Source organism: Mus caroli, chromosome 4 (assembly GCF_900094665.2).
Source record: "Mus caroli chromosome 4, CAROLI_EIJ_v1.1, whole genome shotgun sequence".
Classification (NCBI taxonomy): domain Eukaryota; kingdom Metazoa; phylum Chordata; class Mammalia; order Rodentia; family Muridae; genus Mus; species Mus caroli.
This window is the reverse complement of record NC_034573.1, coordinates 35490100-35514973: the sequence shown is the minus strand read 5'-3', so window position 1 is coordinate 35514973 and position 24874 is coordinate 35490100. Positions and strand designations below refer to the sequence as shown.

At 45.7% G+C, this 24874-nt stretch overlaps 2 protein-coding genes across 3 annotated transcripts in view; one reads left to right on the top strand and one right to left on the bottom strand.

Moving 5' to 3' along the window:
- The window catches only part of Kif24 (kinesin family member 24), a 71485-nt gene extending 51798 nt beyond the window's left edge, over nt 1-19687 (top strand). The window contains exons 6-13 of the mRNA XM_021160365.2: nt 1975-2062; nt 6477-6598; nt 7377-7482; nt 10909-10980; nt 13754-13863; nt 15650-17875; nt 18347-18440; nt 19066-19687. Coding sequence (XP_021016024.1) covers nt 1975-2062; nt 6477-6598; nt 7377-7482; nt 10909-10980; nt 13754-13863; nt 15650-17875; nt 18347-18440; nt 19066-19206 — 2959 coding nt within the window. The 3' untranslated portion in view covers nt 19207-19687. The remainder of the gene's footprint in view (nt 1-1974; nt 2063-6476; nt 6599-7376; nt 7483-10908; nt 10981-13753; nt 13864-15649; nt 17876-18346; nt 18441-19065) is intronic.
- Nucleotides 19688-21548: 1861 nt separating this feature from the next.
- The window catches only part of Ubap1 (ubiquitin associated protein 1), a 43130-nt gene continuing 39804 nt past the window's right edge, over nt 21549-24874 (bottom strand). For both annotated transcript variants that reach the window (XM_021160991.1, XM_029476291.1), the window contains 3 exons: nt 24115-24297; nt 23123-23224; nt 21549-22629 (listed from right to left, as the gene is read on the bottom strand). In XM_021160991.1, coding sequence (XP_021016650.1) covers nt 22489-22629; nt 23123-23224; nt 24115-24297 — 426 coding nt within the window. In that variant the 3' untranslated portion in view covers nt 21549-22488. The remainder of the gene's footprint in view (nt 22630-23122; nt 23225-24114; nt 24298-24874) is intronic.

Here is a 24874-nt window from a genome sequence, read left to right as displayed (position 1 = left end):
CCTGAGTTCAATTCCCAGCAACCACATGGTGGCTCACAACCATCTGTAATGGGATCTGATGCCCTCTTCTGGTGTGTCTGAAGACAGCTATAGTGTACTCATATACATAAAATAAATAAATCTTAAATATATAAAGTCGAAGAGGGTATTGGATCCTCTGGAGCTGAAGTTTGTATTTATGAGTCACCCGACAGGATTCTGGCATTCAAACTCTGGTCCTCTGGAAGATCAGTAAGTGTTCTTAACCATCGAGCCATCTCCAGAAATGCTATTTTTATGTGTCTACCTATGTGAATTTATGTGCACCATGTATGTGCCAGGTATCCACAGAGGCCAGAGGGAGTCAGATACCCTAGAACTGTAGGTACAGGTGGTTGTGAACTGCCTGATGTGGGTACTGGGAACTGAACCTGAGTCCTCAGCAAAACCAGTAAGTATTCTTAACCACTGAGCCATGTCTTCAGCCTCAGAAACCCGATCCTTCCTCAGAGGAGTTACAAATCAAGCAGTACATTCTGTACTGCCTCATAGGAGCCTTTCTGGGGTGAGGATCTCAGAGCCCACGTTGAGGTAGTGTATTCAAGAGTGATGTGGGGAGGTGGTTCCTTCTATTTTTTTTTTTTTTAAGATTTATTTCTTTTATTTACCCTGCCGCTGTCTTCAGACACACCAGAAGAGGGCATTGGATCCCATACAGATGGTTGTGAGCCACCATGTAGTTGCAGGAATTGAACTCAGGACCTCTGGAAGAGCAGTCAGTGCTCTTAACCACTGAGCCATCTCTCCAGCCCTGGTTTCTTCTTTTATTTAGAAGTGTATTTCTGTGCCTGTTTTCTGAGAGATCATTGGCACTGCCAAGACACTTTTCCTCTTACCATTCTGTAAAGTTCAGAAATTTAGATTGAGGAAAAAATATTTTTTATTTGTTTTTGTTTTCCAGAGAGTGTTTCACTGTGTAGCCCTGGCTAGCCTGGAATATACCACGTAGCCCAAGCAGGCCTTAAACTCACAGAGATATGTCTGGCTCACCACTACAAGCCCCCCTCCTTCCCCCTCTTTTTTAAGAAACTAATTTATTCTCTTTCAATATCTCTCTTTCTCTCTGCCACAGAATAGAATTTCATTCTTAGCCTTAATCAGTATCTTACTAAAGGGTAAAAGTAATTTTGGAATATTGAGAAGATTTAATGCTTGCTGTTGGTATACCTGATTTAATATCAATGGCAGTTCATAATCATGAGCCACCCTGTTTGCAGGCCTGGAGTGTTCAGATGCAGTATCCCCCACCCCTTGCCTTTTTACAAGAATCACATGGCTCGACTCTTAGTACTTAGGATCACAAGTTGCAGGCTAGCTTGAATTACATAGTGAAACCCTGTCTCAAAACAAAATAATACAAAACTATATATCAGGAATCCTTCTGTTACAAGTTTAAACCAAAACAAAGCCCCACTCCTACTGTCTATTTAGGGAAATCATTGGCTCAGCTAACTCGGAAGGCTTCAGGATATTCTAAGCCATCACTCCAGGATAATGGTGCAGTGACTCTGCATCTCTCTCTCCTTTTATCTGTTAGCTGTATCCTGAAGCTAGTTCTTTGTAGATACGAATGACTGCTGCTGCTGCTGCTTCTAGGGCCCACATGCTTTCTCTTCAAGAGAGAAAAGGAGAGCACCTAGCAAGCAAAGACCACAACTTTAGACCTTCCCTTAGCTACCACTGCACTAGTTACTAGCCGGGATTGTGCCATCCAGGCATTGGAATATGTCTGGGTTTTATGCTCATTCTTTTGGTTTTAATCAAAAATGCTGATTTGTTTACAAGGAAGGACCACCTTAGTGGTCCGCAGCTGGCAGTGGAGAAGTCAGGCTGGGGAGGGAAGCATATCCATCCCATCCAAATGGCAGAACCAGTGTATGGTGGGAAAGGCAGGACACACCCAGTGTCATACCAGCTACGCTTTTGCATCTGCAGGCTCTTTGCAAGAGAAGATAGCAAGCATGTGGTACAGATTGCTGGCCTTCGAGAGCTCCAAGTGGACAGTGTGGAGCTCCTCCTACAGGTAACTCCTTCCTCCTCCTCCTCCTCCTCCTCCTCCTCCTCCTCCTCACACTCAGAGCAGCCTCTGGCCAGGCAACAGTGATGGCTCAGTTGAAAGCAGATGGCAGTGGCACTGTTCACAGTTGTGCAGTGTGAGCCATCTTATGAAGAGAGCTTATTTCTCCACAGTGCCAGAGAGTGGGAGGTAGGGCATGTGACACAAAGAAATGCTCGGCAAAGATGCTCTTGAGCTGGCTTCAAAGGCTGTGATTGTATTTTCTGTGGCTATAGGCTTAGGAGAAAAGGTTCTTTGCTAAAGGCAAGGGTACTTGTTTTAAATAAATGTTTAATAACAATACTTTCACATGCTTTCAAAATCCAAAGAATTAGGAAATTCCCTTTCCATTCCCTTTTCCTGAGGCAACTAATTTTATTAGTTTTTATGTATGCTTCCAAAGGAATTTTGAAGTCGTCTTCTTTTTATTAGACATTATCTGTTTGTTATAACAAAAACACTATTTTCTCACTGTTATGCATTACAGAAATATATGAAAAGATAGAGCCCTTTTACTATCCCCAGCACACACAAAGACTGACTACGTGGTGTCCATTAATTGCTTGTTGTTTTTTTGCTTGTTCAGAGGTAATTTATTGATTTATGTACAAATATCTTTCTAGCGAACCTTCTTTTAATAATCCTTAGCCTGGCTTTTTTGGAGGAGGAGATGCTGGGGACCAAAGCCAGAGCCTGCAACCCTAAGCAAGCACTCTGCCACTGAGTTCTGGGCTCAATCCTGGCTTTACATTAGTTTGTTCATAGATCCTTTTCTTTAATTAAAAAATACCTTAACTTTTTTTTTTAAGATAAGGTCTTATGTAGCTCAAGCTGGCTTCTAACTTAGTGTGCAACCAAGAATGACCTTGAACTTCTTACTGGAGTGATTGCAGGAGTGAGCCGCTATACTTAGTTGGTTGTTTCATTTGTTTGGTTTTGTTACGACAAGGTTTCTGTAGAGCCCTGGCTTTTTGGGCACTCACTGTATAGACCAGGCTGGTCTCATGTCTGCCTGCCTCTGTCTGCCAACTGCTGGGATTAATATATGTACCACTACACCGACCTGGGTTATTAAGTTTACTTAACTAAAATATTTGTAGCCAGGCGTGGTGGTGCACGCCTTTAATCCCAGCACTCAGGCGGCAGAGGCAGGCGGATTTCTGAGTTCGAGGCCAGCCTGGTCTACAAAGTGAGTTCCAGGACAGCCAGGGCTATACAGAGAAACCCTGTCTCGAAAAACCCCCAAAAACAAAAACCAAAAACAAATATTTGGCTGGATAACCAGTTGGGGGACACATGCCTTTAATTCCAGCACTAAGGCAGAGGCAGGCAGATCTTTGTGAGTTCAAGGCCAGCCTGTTATACAAAACAAGTTCTAGGTCAGCTAGGGCCTAATAAATAGGAAATAATAAGTAAGTAGGAAAGACATTCTGATATCAATCTCTGACTTCCGTGCACACTTGAAGAAATAACTTAGAAGATTCTTTGAGCTCAGGGTTTCAGAGGGTTCAATTGTGGTCATTTGCCCCATAAACTTAGGCAAAACATGGCAAGAAGGTGTGGCAAAAATCAGCCGTTCATGACACTGAGAACAGAAACCAGAAGTAGAGACAGGAAGTGGCCAGGAATAATAGACTGAAAAGATACACTCCCAATGACCTGTTTCCCGTAGCCAGCCCTACTTCCTGAAGTTTCCTTAAGTACCCAAATGACTCCACCACCTGGACAAAGTATTCAGACCATAAGTTTATGGGGAACATTGCCTATTCAAACCATAACGTTCTATTCTAGTTCCGAAGGCTTGTGGCTGTTTCATAATACAAATGCTTTTATTTTATCTCCAGTTGACCCCAAATCTTAACAGTTGATTCCAGAACCAAAATGTATTCTGTCTTCTGAGACTAAAGATAAACTCTTACCCAAGTTTCTATAAAGGCAGAAGGAAGCATCTGAAGAGACAGCCAGCACCCACATGGCAGCCCACAACTACCTGAAACTCCACTTCCAGGAGGTGCAACGCCCTTCTCTGGTCTCGATGGGTACATATGTGCACATACATGCTTGTAGGCACACATACACATCAACTTTTTAACTAAAGAAGGACTATACTTGCAATATACAATTGTTACAGAACGAGCATTCCCATCCCAGAGGGAAAGAACAAGACAGTAGCAAGGAAGATGCAAACCAAAGTAAGACCGAGACCCAGCAAAGCAAAATATTAAATCCTGTAGTTCAATGCCCAGCTTGTGGTGCATGCGATGGCATGATACAGCGCTAACCGTCTGGACGGCTGATTCATGGTTTTGCTACTTGTAACCCACATGGCCTGTTTCCTGAGCTGGCTTTGCTCTTTGCCTGCAGCTTTCCCTAGTAATCAGACTCAAGCTTGCATGACAAATACTCTACCCACAGGGTTATCTTCCCAGATCTTGGTTCTTTGTAATGGCACTAATCTGTGTAATAACCCCATCCTCCAAGTCACCACTCCTTTTCCAGCCGGATTGTGTCTGCTTGAATTCCTAGGCTGCTTTTTGGTCCTGATCATTACTATAAATCTGGCTGAAAATTATAACCATGCTACAGCCCCAACACTGCTTTCTTGAATTTCCTGTCAACTTAGTCAATTACCTTAAAATTCTGCCTTCTGCAAAGTTTCTGGACATGTACAAAATATAGACAAATTCTTTGCCAAAATGTAACATAAATGGCTCTAGTCTTATCCAAGTAGTGTCTTTGTTCTCATCTGAAATTCATGGACAGTCTTCACTGCCTGCATTCCCGTCAGCATTGTTCCTCTGAACTCCCACCAGGATCCTCTGTAAACTCTGCTGACCGCATTCCAGGACTCCTATCATGGTCGCCTGCAAACTATTCACCTCCAAACTTTTTTTTTTTTTTTTTTGAGGTAGTCTCACTATGTAGACCAGGCTGGCCTTGAACTCACAGAGATCTGCCTGCCTTTGTATTCTAAACGCTGGGATTAGTGAGACATTCTTTTTGTTTTGGTTTTTGAGACAGGGCCCAAAGTAGTCACAAGGCTGGTTTTGATTGAGCTTGCCATGTAGCCTAGGATGGCCTTAAACGTCCTGATTCTCCTACCTTCACCTCCTAAGGGATAGGACTATAGTGTGTGCAGTATTAGAGTTCAAAACCAGGGTTCGTACATGTAGGGCAGGCACTCTACCAACTAACTGTATTTCCAGCCCAGAAATTTGGGAGGTTGTTTTGGTGTTTTGGTTGGTTTTGTTTTTTGATTTTTGGAGACAGAGTTTCTCTGTGTAACAGAGCCCTGGCTTTCCTGGATTTGATTTGTAGAGCACCTACCTCTGCTTCCTGAGTGGATTAAAGGCATGTACCACCACACTGGGCCAGAACTTATTTTTAATTAGTTTAAACAAACAAAAAACAAAACAAACAAACAAACAAACAAAAACAGGCATGGTGGCACACGCCTTTAATCCCAGCACTTGGGAGGATTTCTGAGTTCAAGGCCAGCCTGGTCTACAAAGTGAGTTCCAGGACAGCCAGGGCTACACAGAGAAACCCTGTCTCAAAAAAAGCAAAAAAATTTAAAAACCAAAAAAATAAAAGAGAAAGAAAGGAAGAAAGAAAGAAAGAAAAGAAAGAAAGAGTGAATCTGCTTCTACTTGATGAGGTATTTTGAAGCTTGTTGAGTTTGATTCTGTATTTGGACCTTTAATTTGGAAAACTTGACTGTGTTTAATATGATACAAATTAAAGTTCTGGGGGATGAGGCAGGTGGAGATATGTATGTATATGACTATTTTCATTGCTTGGAGGCTGAAGACTGAGACTTCTCACTCCTTTGTGGCCAAAAGGTCCCAATTAGTGTTGACTCTCACCCAGGGAGGGGTCAGGGAGTACTGGAGTCAAGGGACATTATAGGCACAGGGTATAACTCACTTGGAGTTCCTGAATGTCAGACTTGTCCTCCTTCATGCCTTTTTCTGGTAGAGCAGGTGGATGAGGTCGTTGTGCTGTGATGTGCATCTCTGACTTTTGATTCAGTCACTAAGATAGATGAATACCATGAGACCTTGCTTTGGAGCCAAGTTTTGCCCTGGGGATCTTAGTTAGGCTAGATTCATCAAAGATATTAAAAAGAGTGTATGAGATTAAGAAGTAAATTAGCTCTTGACTGTCCTCCCACAAGATTAGTATTCTCATGGTTCTCACTGCTGCTGGTACTTACTCTTTATGATTTAGTGTCTGGGCAGCCTTCCACCTGGCCATCAGATAGTGCAGGATTCTAACAAAATTACAGGCCAGGTCTCTACTGCTTACTTAGCTAACTTTTTGGAGCCAGAAGACTTTGTTTTCTCCCAGAGAAAATCATCCTATGGATTTTATTCTTCAGGTGATCTTAAAGGGCAGCAAGGAGCGAAGCACAGGGGCCACTGGCGTCAACGCAGACTCCTCCCGCTCCCATGCTATCATCCAAATTCAGATCAAAGATTCAGCCAAGAGGACATTTGGCAGGTGAGCTGGAACTATGTGGAGAATTGCATTGTCTGCCTCTCCATATGTGACTCTGAAATATATATGCTCACCCTGGGACACCCTGCCACCTTGGGTCTTCATTGCAGGCATAAAGAGTAGTGTTGTTAGCCCTGAAATAAATCATTGTATAAAGTGCCATCAGTTGATTAACCATGAAGTAATGACCTATTGTTGGTCAACCCAAAGTTATTAAAAGAGACATTGATTGCTTCTAATGTGAAACACAGTATCAGCAGGGAAACAGCAAGGAATGCATCACAGAGAGCTTGCAGGCTATAAATGGGGGTGGGGGAATCCATTCTTCTTGAAAGAAGACATAGGACAATTGGATGCATTCATTGCCTCTCTGGTGCTATCTTAGCAAACTCTGCCATGCTGATGGATGAGCCTGTCTCACCTCTGAGTAATGAGTCATTCTCTTCTTCTTCATCCTTTCTTGTTAGAAAACAGCCAATAAAACTTTCTATTTAATTATCTAAGTAGTCACCTAACTGATTTGTATTATGGTCACCAGGCCCTTTTGGGGAAATGCTTTATTAATTTCAGTCATACGTTCTCACAAATGGACCGGTTGAGTGAACAGTGCCAGCTCTAGCTGACACATGAGCATCTTGGGATGGTTTTGGAAGGCTAACAATAATGCCTTGTCTTTTCTGAGGATGAGCTCTGCTCCATTTCTTCCCGAGGTTACAAAATGTCAGCTAGTATGGAAATAAACCAAAGCCCAAAGAAGTCATTCCTGCTGTGTTTTTTTTAGGATCTCTTTCATTGACTTGGCTGGGAGTGAGAGAGCAGCAGATGCCAGGGACTCAGACAGACAGACAAAGATGGAAGGCGCGGAGATCAACCAGAGTCTTCTGGCTGTGAGTTGCTTAGACTCTAAAATTCCCTTTTTTGAGAGATTTTGCCCTAACGTGAAGCCAGTCAATGAGGCTGGGTAAATCAGAAGGACAGAAGCATGCTCTCATGTGACAGTGGAAGTCCTGAGCTGGACGGCAGGTCCAGGCAGCCTCTGCACAATGCTAGGCCGCTCTTCTTTCTCCCTGCCTCCTTTCCTCAATCCCTACCAGTTATAAAGAGAAATGTTTCTGCAATTGATGCATGGTTGAGAAAGGTTTTTCCTACTCCCTAAAACTTAAACTATATTTCAAGGATGCAAATGTAGAAAGTAGTATTATCTCAGACACTTGTCGCATAGTTTCAACAGTTATCAACACTTGAAGACTTAACCAGGGCCAGGAAGGTGGCTCAGTAGGGTAAAGGTACTTGCTGCCTAGCCTGACATCCAGGGGAAAGATAGCAACTCACATAAGCTGTCCTCTGACTGCCACTGTGTGCCATGGCACACATGCCACCACACACATGTTCACACAAAATAAATCAATAGACAAACTATGAAAATAAGCAGCCTCATCCTACCAATAGTTGGATGACTTTATTATCACTATATGTGCATGTGGGCACATACCTGCATGGCAGATGTGTGGAGATCAGAGGGCAACTTTTGGGAGTTGGTTTTCTCCTTCCATCATGGATTCCAGGGACCGACCTCAGGTGATCAGGCTTGTGTGGCAAGAGCTTTTGCCCAGTGAGCCATCTTACCAACTCCTGGTTGGATTAAAAGAAGCCCTATTCATCAAGCCATTTTTTAAATACTCCATAAATCTCAAAGGGATGCTTTATTTTTAATAGATCTGTAATAACATTTATCATACTTTTAATGTTACCTCTTAATAAATATTTAAAAACCTCTTGTTGACTCATAACTATTTTTCATAGTCACTTCCCCTGAGCCTGCTTTGTTTTTCTGTAGCAGCTCAATCAGCTGTAAATGTTCCCACATTCTAGACATGGATAACTGCATCCCATGGTGCTGAGTAGTGGGTAGGCTGTGTATATTTTTGCTGTCTAATATGGCTAGGTTTTATTTATTTATTTGTATATAGATGTTTTGCCTGCATGTATGTCTGTGTACTATGTGTGTGCCCAATACAGGCAGAGGCCAGAAGGCATCGAATCCTCTAGGACTGGAGTTACAGACAGTTGTAAGCTTCCCTGGGTCAGTTACCAAAAATAGCATACACAATATCATCTCTTCTGGAGGATCTTTTCAATGATAAAATGGTGGCTCCTGGACTGATTTATAATCAAGAAGACTATTGCTGAGCATGCTTGTGCACATCTATAATACCATCCCAGTGCTCTGAACAGCTGAGCCCTCTCTCCAGCCGCCACTGTAACTGCTCTGTCTTAAGATGTCTCTAAAGTAAAATACACACAGGATTTTGAAAATTTGTTATCAACAAAGCATATAAAATATATCGATGGATTGAATGAACAGGTCAGGTACACCCTCTGACCAAAACTGGGTGATTGTGATCATCATACATTATACTACATAAACTTACTACAGTCCCTCCTCTTTAAAGTGAGATGGTAAGGGCTATTGAGATGGCCCGCACTTACCACAAAAGCCTGGCAATGTCTGCTCAGTCTGTGAAACCCATGTAAGGTAAAGAAAAGAACTGACTCCACAGGGTTGTTCTCTGACCTTCACAGGAGCGCTACACGCACACGTCATGTGTACAAGCATATATGTATGTACACAAAAAGGAAGTTGGTAATGTGAAGTAATTGCTATTCCAAGCCAGGGACAAGGGACCGAGGTGCATATTTTACATATCAAACCAAACCTGGCCTCCAGGTTCTCCCAACATCCCTCAGTACCTACCTGGCATACCCTTCCTCCAACCCTGAACTTTCTAAGTCAAGAGCAGCTTCCCTGTCCTTAATCTAATCTAATGTGGTTTGAACTGGTTCCTTACACCTGCAGAGAAATAACCTATCACTCAGTACTTCCCTTAGGTTTTTTGTTTGTTTGTTTGTTTGTTTGTTTGTTTGTTTGTTTTTTTCGAGACAGGGTTTCTCTGTATAGCCTTGGCTGTCCTGGAACTCACTTTGTAGACCAGGCTGGCATCGAACTCAGAAATCCACCTGCCTCTGCCTCCCGAGTGCTGGGATTAAAGGCGTGCGCTACCACCGCCCGGCTTTCCCTTAGGTTTTAATTGCTGACTCTATAACCAGGAAGTGGACTAGGCCTATAGGTTACAGTCCATCTTTAGGGAAATCAAGACAGGAGCGCCTCAGGCAGGAAACTGGAGGCAAGAACTGAAGTAGAGACCTTAGAGAAACCCTGCTTCCTAGTTAGTTCCCCGCGGCTATCACATTCTCCTTCTTACACAGCCCAGGTCCGCCTGCACAGGGTGGCACCGCCCATAGTGGGCTGGGCCCTCCCACATGGTTCATCGATCAAGAAAATGCCCTATAGACCTGTCTGTAGGCCAGACTGTTAGAGATATTTTCCCAGTTGAGATTCCTCTTCCCAGATATCCCTAGCTGCTAGAGCTAGAGTCTAGCTCATGTCAGGTTGACAGAAACTAACAAGATAGTACCATTTTTCCTCTGGTGCTCTTGATTTCTCCTTCCCAAAACAGTTTATATCCAAATCTTGGATTTATACCTGTAGCTCTACAGTATGAGAGGGAGAGGGAAGTAGCTTAAGTATGGTATCTACTTGAGCACCTACATAGTTGTGACGAGAGAGAGAACAAGTAAGCCAGGGTCACCAGTGCATAAGCCCAGGGCTGGAGGGTGGGTTTCTGGATTCAGTAGTTTCACTATGGACTGACTCAGAGCTAATCTAGGATCGCAGTCTAAGTTTGGAGTCCTTAGCAAGACAGCACAGGATGATGTTTTCTCATTCTTGCTTGGTTTCACGTATTGAACAGGGCAGTTGACTTTCTTTTAGGAAAATTGCCTGTGTGTGGTTTGTTTGCCTGTTTGCTTTTACAAAATCTTGAGACTTATTTTTATTTTTCATTTATCTGTATGTGTGAATATGTATGCCACACATTTGGGTGTCTGAAGAAACCACAAGAGGATGTTAGATTCCCCCAGAGCTGGATAAAATTAACAGTATGGGAGCTTGAAACTAAACTCTGGTCTCTAGAACAGCAGCAGGCAATCTTGGCCTAGACAGAAAGCTCAAAGGTTAAGAGCACTGGCTGTTCTTAAAGATGATCAGAGTTCAAGTCCCAGCATCCCCATGGTGGCTCATAACCATCCGGGTCCAGGGGATCCTGTGCCTTCCTTCCTCATGGTGCAGTAGCATACATGTAGGCAAAGCACTCATACACATAAAATAAAGAGAAACCTCCTATGGATATAGCATCTGGCTGCCCCTTACTTCAGTATCTTATTGATAGGTCTTTTACTTTCCCACTTTACAGCTGAAAGAATGTATCCGAGCACTGGACCAGGAACACACCCACACGCCTTTCAGGCAGAGCAAACTGACTCAGGTAAAGTCAAACAAAACAGCCTTGAGTTTGTTCTGCTTTATTCCTTGCTCCTTCCTCCATTACTTTGTTAATTTAACCAAGCATCCACTACTAAGCAGCCATGAAGCTAAATGTACTGGGGAGAAAAGAAGGTGGGTGTCATTCTCCCTCCAGGAGCTCTCTGTGTACTCAGGCAGAGATGTCTGCAACACCAGGGCAGTTGCAGCCGCAAGAGGGTAGCCATGCTCTTCTTGTTACCACGGGTTGTAGTTCCATGCTGCTCGGTGATGAAGTACACTGGCCAGCATCCCAGCTCAGAGCTCATCCCTGAGGGCAGTCAGCGCAGGAACTTGAAGCAGAAACCATGGAGCAGTGTTACTTACTGGCTCTCTCCCAGACCTATGCTTAGGCAAGCTTTCTCTCTACAGCCCAGGTCTGCCTGCCAGGGAATGGTGCAGCTCATTTATCTGGGTCCTCCTATCTCAGTTAACAAGACAGTCACCCACAGGCTAATCTGATCTGAGAAATCCCTTAAGACTTCCTTCTCAGATAACTCCAGGCTGTGGCAAATTGACAAAACTAACTAGGATACCACCTTTCTATATTCTTCCACTGTAAAGAATCTTAATTGCAGATGTGGTACCATTTACCTGAAGCTGAGGCAGGAGGATTACTTAAGCCCAGGAATTCAAGACCAACGTGAATAACATAGCAAGACTGCATCTGTAAAAGCATAAATGGTGGTTTGTGTCTGTGTTCCCAGCAACTTAGGCTGAGGCAGAAAATTGAGCCCATACACTGAAGATCAGACTAGGCAATATAATGAGATCCTGTCTGTCTACCCCTGGCCAACAAAACAACGAGGAATAGGCACAAATGGTAGCACTTGTTTGGTGTACACCAGATCTTACATTTAATCCTCAACACTGGGACACACACACACACACACACACACACAGTATTTAGTAGAGTTACTAAGTCTTTGTAAATAAGATAACCACAGTGTACTTTCAGTTAAACAAGTTAATGACTTCAGTTTAAAAGACTACAACAGGCCGGGCAGTGGTGGGCACACCTTTAATCCCCGCACTTGGGAGGCAGAGGCAAGCGGATTTCTGAGTTCAAGGCCAGCCTGGTCTACAGAGTGAGTTCCAGGACAGCCAGGGCTACACAGAGAAACCTGTCTTGAAAAACCAAAAATTAAAAAAAAAAACAAAAAAAAACCCTACAACAGTTTATCTACATGTGAGGATGGAAAAGATGGCAGGAAGATGTTAAAAGCAAGATATGCTGCCTGGCTGTCCCGAAACATTGTTTCTACATGGGGAAGGTTTTAAAAGATAAATATTGTATCCAACTATGAATAACTATGAATACAAGTATAAGTTAACTGCCCATTTATAAGAGTATACACGAGGTGACCGCTAAGGGAATGTGGGGTGCACTCAGCATGGCGTGTGTGTCTGTCAGCCCAGCTACTCAGAAGAGCAATCCCCACACATCAACCCACCTCAGCAACAACAAAGCACTACATAGAAACAAATATTAGCTGTGATGGGTCTGGGGGCAGGGACTAAGGATTGAGCCTTCTCATTCTAGGCAACTGCTATACTACTGAGCTGCATCCCCAGTTTACATTTCATGTTGATATAAGAGTATTCTTGTTTTGTTTTGTTTTGTTTTGTTTTTTTACATGAACCAGTCAGTCACCTTTTATTGGACACTAGTTCTCTGTCAGGGTATGAAGGCTCAGCCCCAGTTGAATTCCTTCCTGAATTGGAGCAGGGCAGGAGGTTATGTTCAGCCATGCAGTGCCCTCCATAGTGACCCCTCTTCAGTGGTACTTGAGCCACCACTTCTGAGTTCCTTATAAGAAATGTAGTAGCTGAAAACTACATAGACTGCCAGCAGCATGTTAATCCTGGGGATGCCACCCTTCCAAATATTGATGCACTCGTTGTAATACTGGTCATAACCTCTCCGAAAGGCTTCTGCAATGCCTGGGAGTGAAATCCGTCATCAATACCCAGCTCAGCAGCTCTAAAAGTTTAACCTCCATGGCTTCTCCTACAGTGGCATGAGCAATGCCATCTTGCAGTCCTGGTGTCCCAAGGGTATTCTTGAGTTGTACAACTTGGCCTTGAATTCACTTTGTAATACAGACAGGTAATTGACTTGGGATCCTCCTGCCTAAGTCTTGTGAGCATCTAGGATGATAGGCCTGCACTACCAGGCCCAGCCATGTTTATTCTGAGTAATAAAAATATAGGACCTTTTTCTTTCTGTTGTCTGGAAAATGACCAATAGATATATAGTCAGGCCTCTATTGGCTGCAGAGTAGGTAAGGGAATTTGAACTCGTGTCCTCTGCTTGCTTATTAGCAAGCACTCTGACCCACTGAGCCGTCTCCTCAGCACCATGAATGTCAGCTGTTCTCTAGTCGATTGTGTTTCTCTGAAGACGAAGTACCTTTTGTTTTGCTTATCAGTTATTTGTGTTTCTTTTTTAAAAATTCATATATATGTCTTGCCTGCATGCCTAGGGCCCAGAGACCAGAGATTCCTTGGAACTGGAGTTACAGATGGTTGTCAACCTCCATGTGGTTGCTGGGAACTGAAATCCGGTCCTCTTCAAGAGCAGCCAGTGCTCTTAACCACTGAACCATCTCTCCAGGCTAATGAGTTTCTTCTTTTGTAAAATGTCTTTTGTGAATAAAGCAAGCTGTGGCCAGCATCTTCACACAGAAGTAGTGAATATGCCCTTTGTTCATTGCCCTGTCTCCTGTTTTGGATAGGTCCTGAAGGACTCTTTCATTGGCAATGCCAAAACTTGCATGATCGCCAACATCTCCCCAAGCCACATAGCCACAGAGCATACATTGAATACCTTGCGCTACGCTGACCGGTAAGTTGGCTATAGGATATCAGGTTGTTCTGGGCAGTGGTGGCAAAGACAAGTGGATCTCTGAGTTCAAGTCCAGCTTGGTCTACAGGGGAAGAAAGTGGGTGTCAGATTATGTCTAGGTACACATCCCTTTCAGATATAATGAGCTGACATTGAACTCCACCTCCACAGCCTTCTTGGAGATACTAAGATTTTGAAAAGTATGACCTAAAGAAGAACCCTCCTTGTGTGTGTGTGTGTGTGTGTGTGTGTGTGTGTGTGCCCAAAAAAAAAAGATGCCACATGTCACTGTTGAGGAATTGATGCCTCAGTAGGTTTTCAGTGTCTACTAGGACGTGGTAATATGGTAGACACAGGAAGCTTTTCTTTCTGCTGACCTCAGCACTGTGTATAGGAGCATGTTGGTCCAGAAGGACCAATCTGGACATATCAAAAAGAGGCCCAAAGAAAAATAGGGACTATCCAAGGACTTATTAAAGGTTGGTGGCAGGCCGAACAGTGGTGGCACACACCTTTAATCCCAGCACTTGGGAGACAGAGGCAGGCGAATTTGAGTTCAAGGCCAGCCTGGTTTACAGAGTGAGTTCCAGGACAGCCACGGCTATACAGAGAAACCCTGTCTCGAAGAAAAAAAAAAGTTGGTAGCAAAGATAGCACCCACCTCTTTAAGAAAAATTACAGTGGGTGTGGGGATGTGTGAATGTCAGATGACAACTTCTGTTAGTTAATGCCTTTATCATATGGGTCTCAGGGCAAACTCAGACCTTCATAATTGCCAGCAAGGGCCTTTACCCACTGAGCTATCTCACTGGTCTTAAAGCTAACACCCATTAATTAACTGCTTGGTCAGGCTTCTTTCTGAAGGGTATCTGTCAGGACTATTCCCATTTCTGCTTATAGTTAGTCTCTTACAGAATTAAAAACATTTAAAGATGTTTTAGATTTGCATGATGTATGTGTGTACCCTATGTGTGCCTGGAGTCAGAAGTCAGAAGGCACAACATTACCTGAAATTGGAGTTACAGAGGGTTGTGAGCCACCATGTGGTCCTGGGAACTGAACCTGGGGGTCTTCTGCAAAAGCAGCAGTGCTCTTAACCTCTGAGCCATCTTTCCAGCCCCCAGAAGTAAGAACATTTTTGATTATCATGCGGGGGGGGGGGGCGGCGGGCTACTGGTATCTACTGCGTAAAAGTCACATATTATCCAATATCTCCAATAAATAGAGCCTCTACAATAAACAATTTTGCCCAAAACAGAATGCCAGTAATGCTAAGTTAGGCGATGGTGAAAACACACATCATCTTTCCCTGTGTGGGTCTAGCACAACCTGCGGCTTTTTGGAGGTTTTGCTTTCTGAACTGCAGATTAAGGGGAATTCACCTTCCCAGAGAAGTGCTACAGGGTATTGTTTGTAAGATTTGTGGGATTATAGGTGAAGGGTAGACATGAATTCCTGAGTTAGCCCATCTTCAGAAGCCATAGCAGGCTCTGCATGAGTACAGTACGGTTCTCAGTCCTAGCTTGTCCCTTACGTGGGGCTGTAGTGATTTGCAGACTCTTCAGTCGTGTATTGTTGTGTGCATGCTTATATTCTCAGGAGACACTTGTCTTAGTTCAAGTACAGCACTCATGTTAAAGGAGACTGCCTTTTCCTCTATTCTCTGCCAGAGTAAAAAAGAACTTAGAATCCTAGACCGACTCTTCCTTGTTTGTTGTGTTTAGCTGTAGGAAAGGAGCCACAGACACAGATAAATATACAGTTAACGTTAAATGGTCATTTACAGGGTGAAGGAACTAAAGAGAGGCGTTAAGTGTTGTGCTTCAGCTACCAGTCAGAATCAGACTTCTGCAAACGCCTCTCCAAAACGAATTCAGAGCTCCCCTGTCACCCTCCCCGGGGACAAGTGCTCCCCCAAAAAAGTTAAGTTGGGACTTCAGCAGTCACTTACTGTGGCCCCAGGCCCCACAAAAGTTAAAGCTCATCCTTTGGCCAGCCATGTTCCCAACGTCCCCTTTGCCTCTGGACCTAAAACCCCTGGTAAAAAGAGTAGTTCCCGAGGGAGTCCCACTCCCGAGTGGGACATGAAGGCTAGCCCTCGCAAAGGAACCACGAGATCTGGCAATTTGATTAAAAAGGGAGCAGGAACGGCACCACTGTGCTCTGAGAAAAGTCAAATTGGCAGCAAGATTGCTGTTGGGTGGGAGGGCAGGGCCTCAGACCCAAGAGAAGGTCTGCTGCGTGTCAGGCTGCCCACGAGAGGGAAGAAGGTGCAGCCGGTCCAGCCAGTGCAGAAGCAGCTTCTCTCCCGACCTCGGCTCCTTGCTAACAGCCACCACTTAGAAGCCACTCAGGACAGCAAGGTGGGCACACCTGCCGGGCTTGCCCCCGAAGCTTGGACACACCCCATTCTACAGCAAAAGGAAAGGGAGGAGCATTTGCGATTTTACCACCAGCAGTTCCAGCAGCCACCGCTCCTCAAGCAGAAGCTAAATTACCAACCCCTGCAGAGGCTTTTGTGCCAGCACAGGCCTTCAGAAGGCCGGCTCCAGAGTGAGACTGGCCTTCCCCTCCACTCCAATCCCGAGAACCAGGATGGAGCCCAGGCTGAGGACCCTGATGACAGTGACTTCAGTGAGGATTCCTTCTCGCACGTCTCCAGTCAGCCGACCATAAAACAGAGGAGCACGGCCTTGGAAAGGAGTGGAAGTTCCTTCTTCCTTCATCAGCACAGGGAGCACAGCCCTGAGGAGCAGGCAGCAGAAAGGCAGCAATGCTTGCTTTTCAGCTCTGAGACGGATGGTAGTAAGAAGGGGCCAGCTGACAGCTGGGTGTATTCCAGGGACCCCATCATCAGCCACAGAAGAGCAGCACCCAGTCAAAGCCACAGCCCAAGTGTGGTGTGCCCAGACTGGAGCGAGGAGGAGGGCTCTGCCTCCTCAGGACCTTCTCCTAAGGACAGCCGGGCTCAGAAACCTTCCTCTTCACAGGGAGATTCTGTGCATCACCAAAAACCGGGTGAAGCTCAAGTCTCTGACATCAGACTGGAGGCCTTCACAAGCGAGGTTCCTGAGCAAGCTGAGGGCAGCTTGTCATCCCCATCCCCGGAAAATGGGCTGTCTTTTCCACTGTCCCACGTGGCTGTTTCTGGATCCCCAGACCAAAGAGACAGAGTCTGCACACCATTAAGAGAAGTCAGTGAGAACAGAGTGACTCACACTCCAGGAAGAGTGAACAGTGGCACTCCTTTCCAAGAGGACTCTAGAGAGCAGATACAGATGTGTTCTGCAAATGCTTCTGGACTCATGGCCCCCCTCACTATGTCCCTCCTGGAGACCCCCAGTCATGACGACCTTTCTTCCTTGGAGCAAATTGCCCAGGATGGAGCTGGCTATGGTTTCATGGCTGAGATTGTAGGAGGGCCAGGAGCAGGACACACAGTCCCATCTTATGATCAAGAGGCTGCCTTGCCAGTGTCTTCAGCTACTGAGTGCCTATGGCTATCTTCATCTCCCCCTGACAATCGGCCTAGTGGTGATCTTCCAGCTCTGTCCCCGTCACCCATCCACCAGCATTCATCTGACAGATTGCCCAGTAGGGAGGCCTACCAGACCAGAAGGCCAATACGCTTGCCTGAGAATCATACGGGTGGTAAGCTGTATGGTGACAATGCTGAAGAGACTGAACTGGGGGGCTCCCTCACATTCCCCAGAAAGCCGTCCTCCAACATACATGCCGGAGTACCCTATTCTACACCTTTCCTCACCTCATGTACAGGAAGTAGTGATGGAGTTGGCCGTCCCTGGGCCCAGGAGAGAAAACATCCTACAGGGCTTAGCTGCCAGGAGCTTGTTTCCTCTACAGATTCCAACAAGCCTCATTACAACGAGGACATCGCATGGCTCAGGCACAGGCCAATCTCAAGGTGCTTAGATTCAGACTCTCCTGTGGTCCCCAGCTGTTCTTCCAAGGCCTTGGGGACATACTGTCCACTTACACCGGAGCAGGCACAGTAAGTTGGACTTTGTTCTTTAGACTTGAGCCCCTTCAGTACCCCATGCCCTTTCCTATTTGCATAGACTGGAGCTTGCCTCTTCACTGGGCGAGTTTACTGTTCTGTGTTGTGTTCTCTACTAGTCATTAGAGTTTGGTCCTGAACCCTCCACAAGCAAAAATAAGAGCAGACTTTGTACCAAACACACCAGTCGTCACTGTTTTACAGCCTTTGTGAAGGGAGCTGTGGGAAACAGGCAACCCTTGTGAAGCAGCAGGGGAGGCAGGGATAAGCTTGAGAAATCTGTCTGTCTGTCTCTCTCTCTCCCTATAACCTGTGGGCACTCCCTGACCCCTTGACTAGTTCTAAGAACAGAACAGAGAGAGCAAGGAGCTGCCAGCTGGTCTTACTACACCGGGAAGAGGCTGCAAGCTCCTAGTATAGAAATGAGGCTCAGTGTTCAAAGGCTGTTCTTTAACATGTTCCCAGGCAGGTGATCATCCGTGCACACAAAGAACAGCTGGATGAAATGGCTGAGCTGGACTTCAAGGAGGAGACCTTAATGACCCAGATGGATTCTAATGTAAGTAGTACTGGACAGATATGTAGGCTACTGACAACTAATTGTGGTTTGTTCGGTGGTCATCTGTTTGATATGGTGTAGATACAACAACAAAGTTTTGCTGTTGCACACTAACTATTGAGGCCTTGTGGCCCTCAGAGGACCTAGGTGGAGATGGGAGTGGGGTCCCTCCCTATGACTACTGTAGCAGTGAGCCACCTTGCCTCTTGCAACCCGAAGACCCAAAGCACTTGAAGCACCCTCTCTCCAGAATAGTCTTCACTTACAAAGTGTCTCCAAAGTGTCACCCAGCCCATAGAAACCTCTAAGGTCTTCCCCTGGGGAAGAGGGACTTGGGTTCTGAAATGTTCCTAGTTCAATGAACTAGGGAGCACTTTTTACTCTCGTGGAAGACTCAGGTTTGATTCCTAGCACCCACATGGTGACTCATAACCATCTAGAACTCCAGTCCCAGAAGATCTGATGTCCTCTTCTAAATTCTGTGGGTAGCACCAGACACACAAGTGATGTGTAGACAAAACATTCAGACACATGAAAATGTGAAAGACAAAAAGACAGACTAGAAAAGATGATCTGACAGACAGCCATCAAGTGAAAAGGCTCCAGTTGTGTTGTTTCTCCTCAGGATTTTGAAGATTTTGTGACCCAGCTGGATGAAATCATGGCTTTGAAGTCCAAGTGCATCCAAAGTCTGAGAAGCCAGCTACAGCTCTACCTCACCAGCCACAGGCCTGCTGCAGTCCCCGAAAGAACTGTGGTGTCTTAGAGCAGATCTCACCCTGGATGGACACTCCTGTGCTCTCTGGGGCTGGAAGAGGCTCTGCCAGGGCCTTCTTGAAAACGACCCCTCCCTGGCTTGCCCCTCAGGTCAACCTAGCCATACATGGCCTTGGATGACCCCACTACTCAGGGACAGACCTCATCTCAACTCCAACTACAGGGCCACCTGTAACAAAGTACTAGGCTGAAAGCCTTCATGTCCCCTTTTATTTGGGGCTCAGAGTAGTCACTTTGCCAACCTGCATCTGTAGGGACTTGGTCTATTAACTTTGTAGATGTCCTAAATTTGAGGATGAGACTAGGATGTTTAATGTTAACTTGAACATCGGAGGTCAGAGGTTAGGAAGCACAAGTTGAGCCAACAGCCTTATTGCTGACAGTGCCTTTGTGTCTTTTTCAAAGACACTGGTACCAGCCAGGCAGTCAGGTGAACTCCTTCCCAGCAGGGAGTGGAGATTTAGTTTTGGAAATTATAATATGAGCAACTCTTTTTTTTTTTTTTTTTTTTTTTTTTTTTTTTCGAGACAGGGGATTTTTTTGGCTGTCCTGGAACTCACTCTGTAGACCAGGCTGGCCTCCAACTCAGAAATCCGCCTGCCTCTGCCTCCCGAGTGCTGGGATTAAAGGCGTGTGNGCTGTCCTGGAACTCACTCTGTAGACCAGGCTGGCCTCCAACTCAGAAATCCGCCTGCCTCTGCCTCCCGAGTGCTGGGATTAAAGGCGTGTGCCTCCACACCTGGCGAACAACTCTTGATATCTTTCTTAAGAGCACCTGAGGTCCAGGATATGCTTTTAGTTTCCTTCCCTGCCATCCAGCTTTGACGGTGCCCGACAGCAGCACGGTTTTCTCATTAATTTTTCTTTTTTCCTAAAACAGCAGGCCCATGTCAGTGTTTGCCAGCCCTCATGGTTCTTGTGGCAGGTCCTAGCTCCTGTCTATGACTCCTCATTCCCAGTGCCTCCGAATGATTAGACAGGCCGGGAGATCTCAGGCAAGTCTATTGCCAAGGCTTGAATTGTCCAAGGTACCCAGGCCAGCAACACTCAAGGGCCTTTGCTATGGGTGTCTTGGGACTCAGTCTACAGTCAGCAGTCTGAACCTTCTGACACAGCAACAAACACACATCTCTTCAAATGAGTTCTTGCTGTTATTACTGTGTGTGCGGGACAGATGTTACCAGGTACCCTCAAATCATTCTCTACCTTATATTCGAAGCAAGTGTCTCCCTGTTGATCTACCCAGACTGATTAGCCAACAAGTCCCAAATTCTTGTCTCTCCCTTCCCTCCTCACAGTCCTGGAGTTCTCTATGTAGACCAGCTCACAGAGTAGTCCTGCCTCCCACGTGCTGAGATTAAAGATGTAGCATACACCACTACAACCAGCTACTCCAGGCTTTCTACGCGGTTCTTATGCTTGTACCACATGCACTGGCTGAACCATCTTCCCATCTCTTGTATCGCCTTTTTAACAGAGAGAACCCCAACGGAAACAGCCTCCAAGAGTCTGTTAGTTTCATAGGTCTCCCTGAGTTAACCTGAGATGTGTCACAGCCTGGGCCCTGAAGCCATTACCACATACATTTAAGAACTCTCTATGGTTTTAGGATGATTCATTTAAAAAGCCATGATAAGCCAGGTGTGACACTGTTCATGTGTAATCCAAGCATCTGGGATGCTGAGGACTAAATTCAAAGGAATTAGCCGAGCAGCAGAGGATTATGGTCTAAACCTGGACTATAGTGAGGTCTGGCCCTGTAAAAGAGCTAAAAGGCTTGTCTGGCAGCCACAGGCAGTGCTTGAACTGACCACCAGATGGCAGCCTGTTCCTAGCTTAAGGCCTCTCACATAACCACTAAAATTCAGAGACCATTCCCAACCAAGAACACCAAAAGGATGTGGGATTCTACTAAAGATAAGGACTAGAAACTTTAGGGTGAGCTGTCAGCTATAGGAGCACTGAGAGCCGGGGAGGCACTTTAACCTCGCCTGTGACTGCTAGTAGTCACAAGCAAAGGGAGACTTGTCATACTTTAAAGGATACCTCGAAACCTGTATACCCTTCTCCACTTTAGCAAGAAAGCATAGACCCTTGTTCCACAGGCTGCACTAGACCAGGTTTAGAGAGTCTGTATTTATAAACCAAAAAAACAGATGAGACAGGATGGCCAGCTTCTGGGTCCCATAGGCCCTCAGTGGGAAAAGGATACTGATATGAAAGGGACAAGTAGGCTCTGTTCCAGGCCAGAAATAACTGTGCTACCCGTAATCTACCCACTTTCCTGAGTCAAACCATTTTTCAAAATAAAGAGGTTAAAGCAGCATGGCATACCTTTTAGATTTTTATTAGTAGTTCTCTGAAGAATCAAAATAGTTAGCAAATTACTTTAGATTCAAGACTGTATTATATCCTTTGTATTTAGATCTTTAATATTGTAGAACATAATACAAACAAACCAAAGAGACTGGTTTCTATGCCTAGGTGTTATTCATTGTGTCATCCTAAAGCAGGGCTGGAGGAGGCTGTTCAGAAACGGGGGTTAGTGCTGAGTGACAAGTCGTGGCCTGTTTTCTCACCCGTGTGCTGGAAAGGGCCAATGATACTCAAAACTGACAGCTTCCTAGCACAGGGGCTCCAATGCCCCGGGCAGCAGAGGATTATGGTCTAAGCCAAAAGAAACAGTCTGGACAGGGGCAAATGGGAACTGCCTGGCAAAAGAGGCAGACTTTGCCCCATGAGGAAAAGTGCATCTTTGTACCGCAGAGACACTCCAGAACCAGTGTAACACTAGGGCTGTCGGGGAAGGCGGGCCCCGGAAGACCCTCTCGGTTGCATTCCACTTGGGTTAGAGCCCAGTCTGACAGTGGTGCAGCAGAGAGGAGAGGAAAGGATCTAGCCCCAAAACAGCAGCAGTCTGCTCCTCCTGTCTTTCCACTCTTCTTGGTAGCCAGGCCAGGTTTTGGTGGAGAACATTAGAGACCCCAGAAAGAACCAAGGATTCCTTCTGAAAGCCCAAAGTGGGAAGGACACTTCTCAAAATGCAGGTATGTTTAATATAGAAGGAACCAATAGAGAGCATACATATGCCCAAATCTTCCTACTTTCCCCCAGCTCAGGCCTGGGCTCACAGAGACTAACAAGTGTCAACTCCACATCCGACCTTCCCAAAGAAAATCTGGAAGCATGTCCCGTCTTCCCCACAAGTGAGCTGTGCAGAGCCTCCTTGGGGAATGGTGGTGCTGTGGCAGGGCCGTAGCAGGGCCAGGTCTCAGCTGGCTCCAGCCCGGGCCATGAGGTCTTCCAGAGCATTGTCCTGGTCATTGTTGTGTAATAGCAAAACTTCCTTAATGTCTTTCAGTTCAAAGCCCATTTCCTTAAATTTGCTCATTAACTGAAGAAACTCCATCATCTATGGGATAAAGGAGAACAAATTTTTTTCAGAAAGAGTTCAGCCACGCAGAGCAGCTGGAATGTAGGTATATACTGCAGGTGAAGATTCTGCCTCCTTCAAGTAGTCCCATGGGTCTTTAAAGTTCCCTCACAAGTAACAACTCACTTGCTGACCCCTGGACGAGCTCCTGCCCACATGAATATTCCCACCAAGACAAAGTATTTAACCCCTAAAGTATACTTTCTAGATAGAAGGGAAGGCAAAAAGACTAGCAACGATCACTGTCTTCCAAAAGCCTGGCTTTTAGCGCAACTCTACTTCCCCTTCCTATCACTGGGATTCAACTCCATGTTTCCTCTATACTAAATGCAAGACTCCTCTTGTCTGGACACTGCAGAGTCTGTCTGTGACTGCTTCTGCCTACAGTGACTGCTAAGAAAAGGCAGTGCAGGGGCCACAGAGTACATCAGGACAGTCAACTCTGTACCTGTGAATGCACAAAGGTTCTTACCTTTTCTTCTGAACACTGGTGCATTTCCAGAGCCTCTTCTACTAAAAGAGGGTCAAAACCCTTCTCACAAAGCTGTCCGTGTGCAAAGAGATAGTCGAGAATCTAAGGAAAGAAACAAGGCTTGAGCTCCCCCTGTTACTCCTGTGTCGAGAGCTTTAGACCATCTGTGTGAAGCTGGCTCCCTGTCCCTCCCCAGTTATCAGGCCCAGACTGCCTAGCACAGCATAACCTCTATAATGACTTGGTAAACAAATCGGCACGCCCTTCTAGAAATGAGCAGCCACATCCCAAAGGAGGTACTGTCACAGCTGACTCAACCCAGAAGATCAGCTCAGCCAGAGTAGGATAATAGTCTTCTAGAAAAATACAGTGCATGTCAGAAAATGTCCCCAAGGCAGAGGACTATAGTATGCTATTCACAACGTCCTGCACAGCCATGACAAAAGTTTCTGGAGGTAAGTCGAGTAGTGGGATATACCTGTAATGCTAGCGGTCAGGACTATGAGTCCAATGCCAGCCTAGCCTACACAAGACCCTATCTCAAAAAGAAGTGTAGATGAAATGCCGGGCGTGATGGCGCACGCCTTTAATCCCAGCACTCGGGAGGCAGAGGCAGGTGGATTTCTGAGTTCGAGGCCAGCCTGGTCTACAAAGTGAGTTCCAGGACAGCCAGGGCTATACAGAGAAACCCTGTCTCGAAAAACCAAAAAAAAAAAAAAAAAAAGTGTAGATGAAGACATCTAACCATATGCTCAGTTTTGTACTCTCTAGAGGTACAAAGGGGTGGATAATGACAACAGCTCCAGTCCCGTTCCCCCCCCCCCAGGCTCTCTCAGACTCTCAAGGACTACTGTTCAACTTGTGGTCCCTGATGATACCCCAAGGCTCCACATACCCACACGGGAGGAGGCTGGAGTTGCAGGCACAAGATCACAACTCCAACTTGAGGTCATCATGCTCCCCCACCCACACCTTACAGACCAGCACCTCACCTGCTCAATATTCTCTCCTTTCTTTTTCATGGCTCTCAGGACACAATCGTATGAGTAGCCCATGTTGACCACTGTCTCTACACATTGCCGCTCACTCAGAGACAGTGCCTGCAGTTCCAAATAGGCCTGGGGACAGCTAGGCATGTTGGGCACTTGTGACACTGAGAAATTTAGAGGGGTTACCTGACAATAGAAAAACAAGATCACGGTAAGATGAGTTGAGGCCCAGGTTGCTGTCCGGGCATTGTGGGTTGGAAAGAAGAGAGGTACTGAGTACCAGCCAAGAAGAAAAGCTAGGAAATACCAGCAACCCTTGGAGCCCTCACCCGCAGTCCCTGCATGTTCAGACAGCACATGCTATTCCCTTTAACTTAAAAATCAGTTCTGAGTTTGAACCTATCTACAGAATGAATGTTTGAGGGCTGTGCAGATTTCTCCATGTCCTTTCATTAGCCCTTGACTCTATTTCCGTTCTTAAGACTCAGTCACTGCAGACATTGCTACTCTGTAACCGCCTATCCTAGTCTCACTCTTGCCTCTCACCTGTCATGGCTAGCTCAGGGCCTCAGGATTTTGAGGGCACTTACCTTTGCCTCACACCACATAACTTGGCTTCATTCCCTGCTAAAGCTGCTGTCCTTTGCAGTGAAGATGGAAGGAAGGAATATTAGCCATACTAGGCTGGACTCCTAGGTAGTCTACTGCATGGCTACAACCATGCTGCTCCCTGCCACTGGACCTCCCTAGTATCACCTGATTG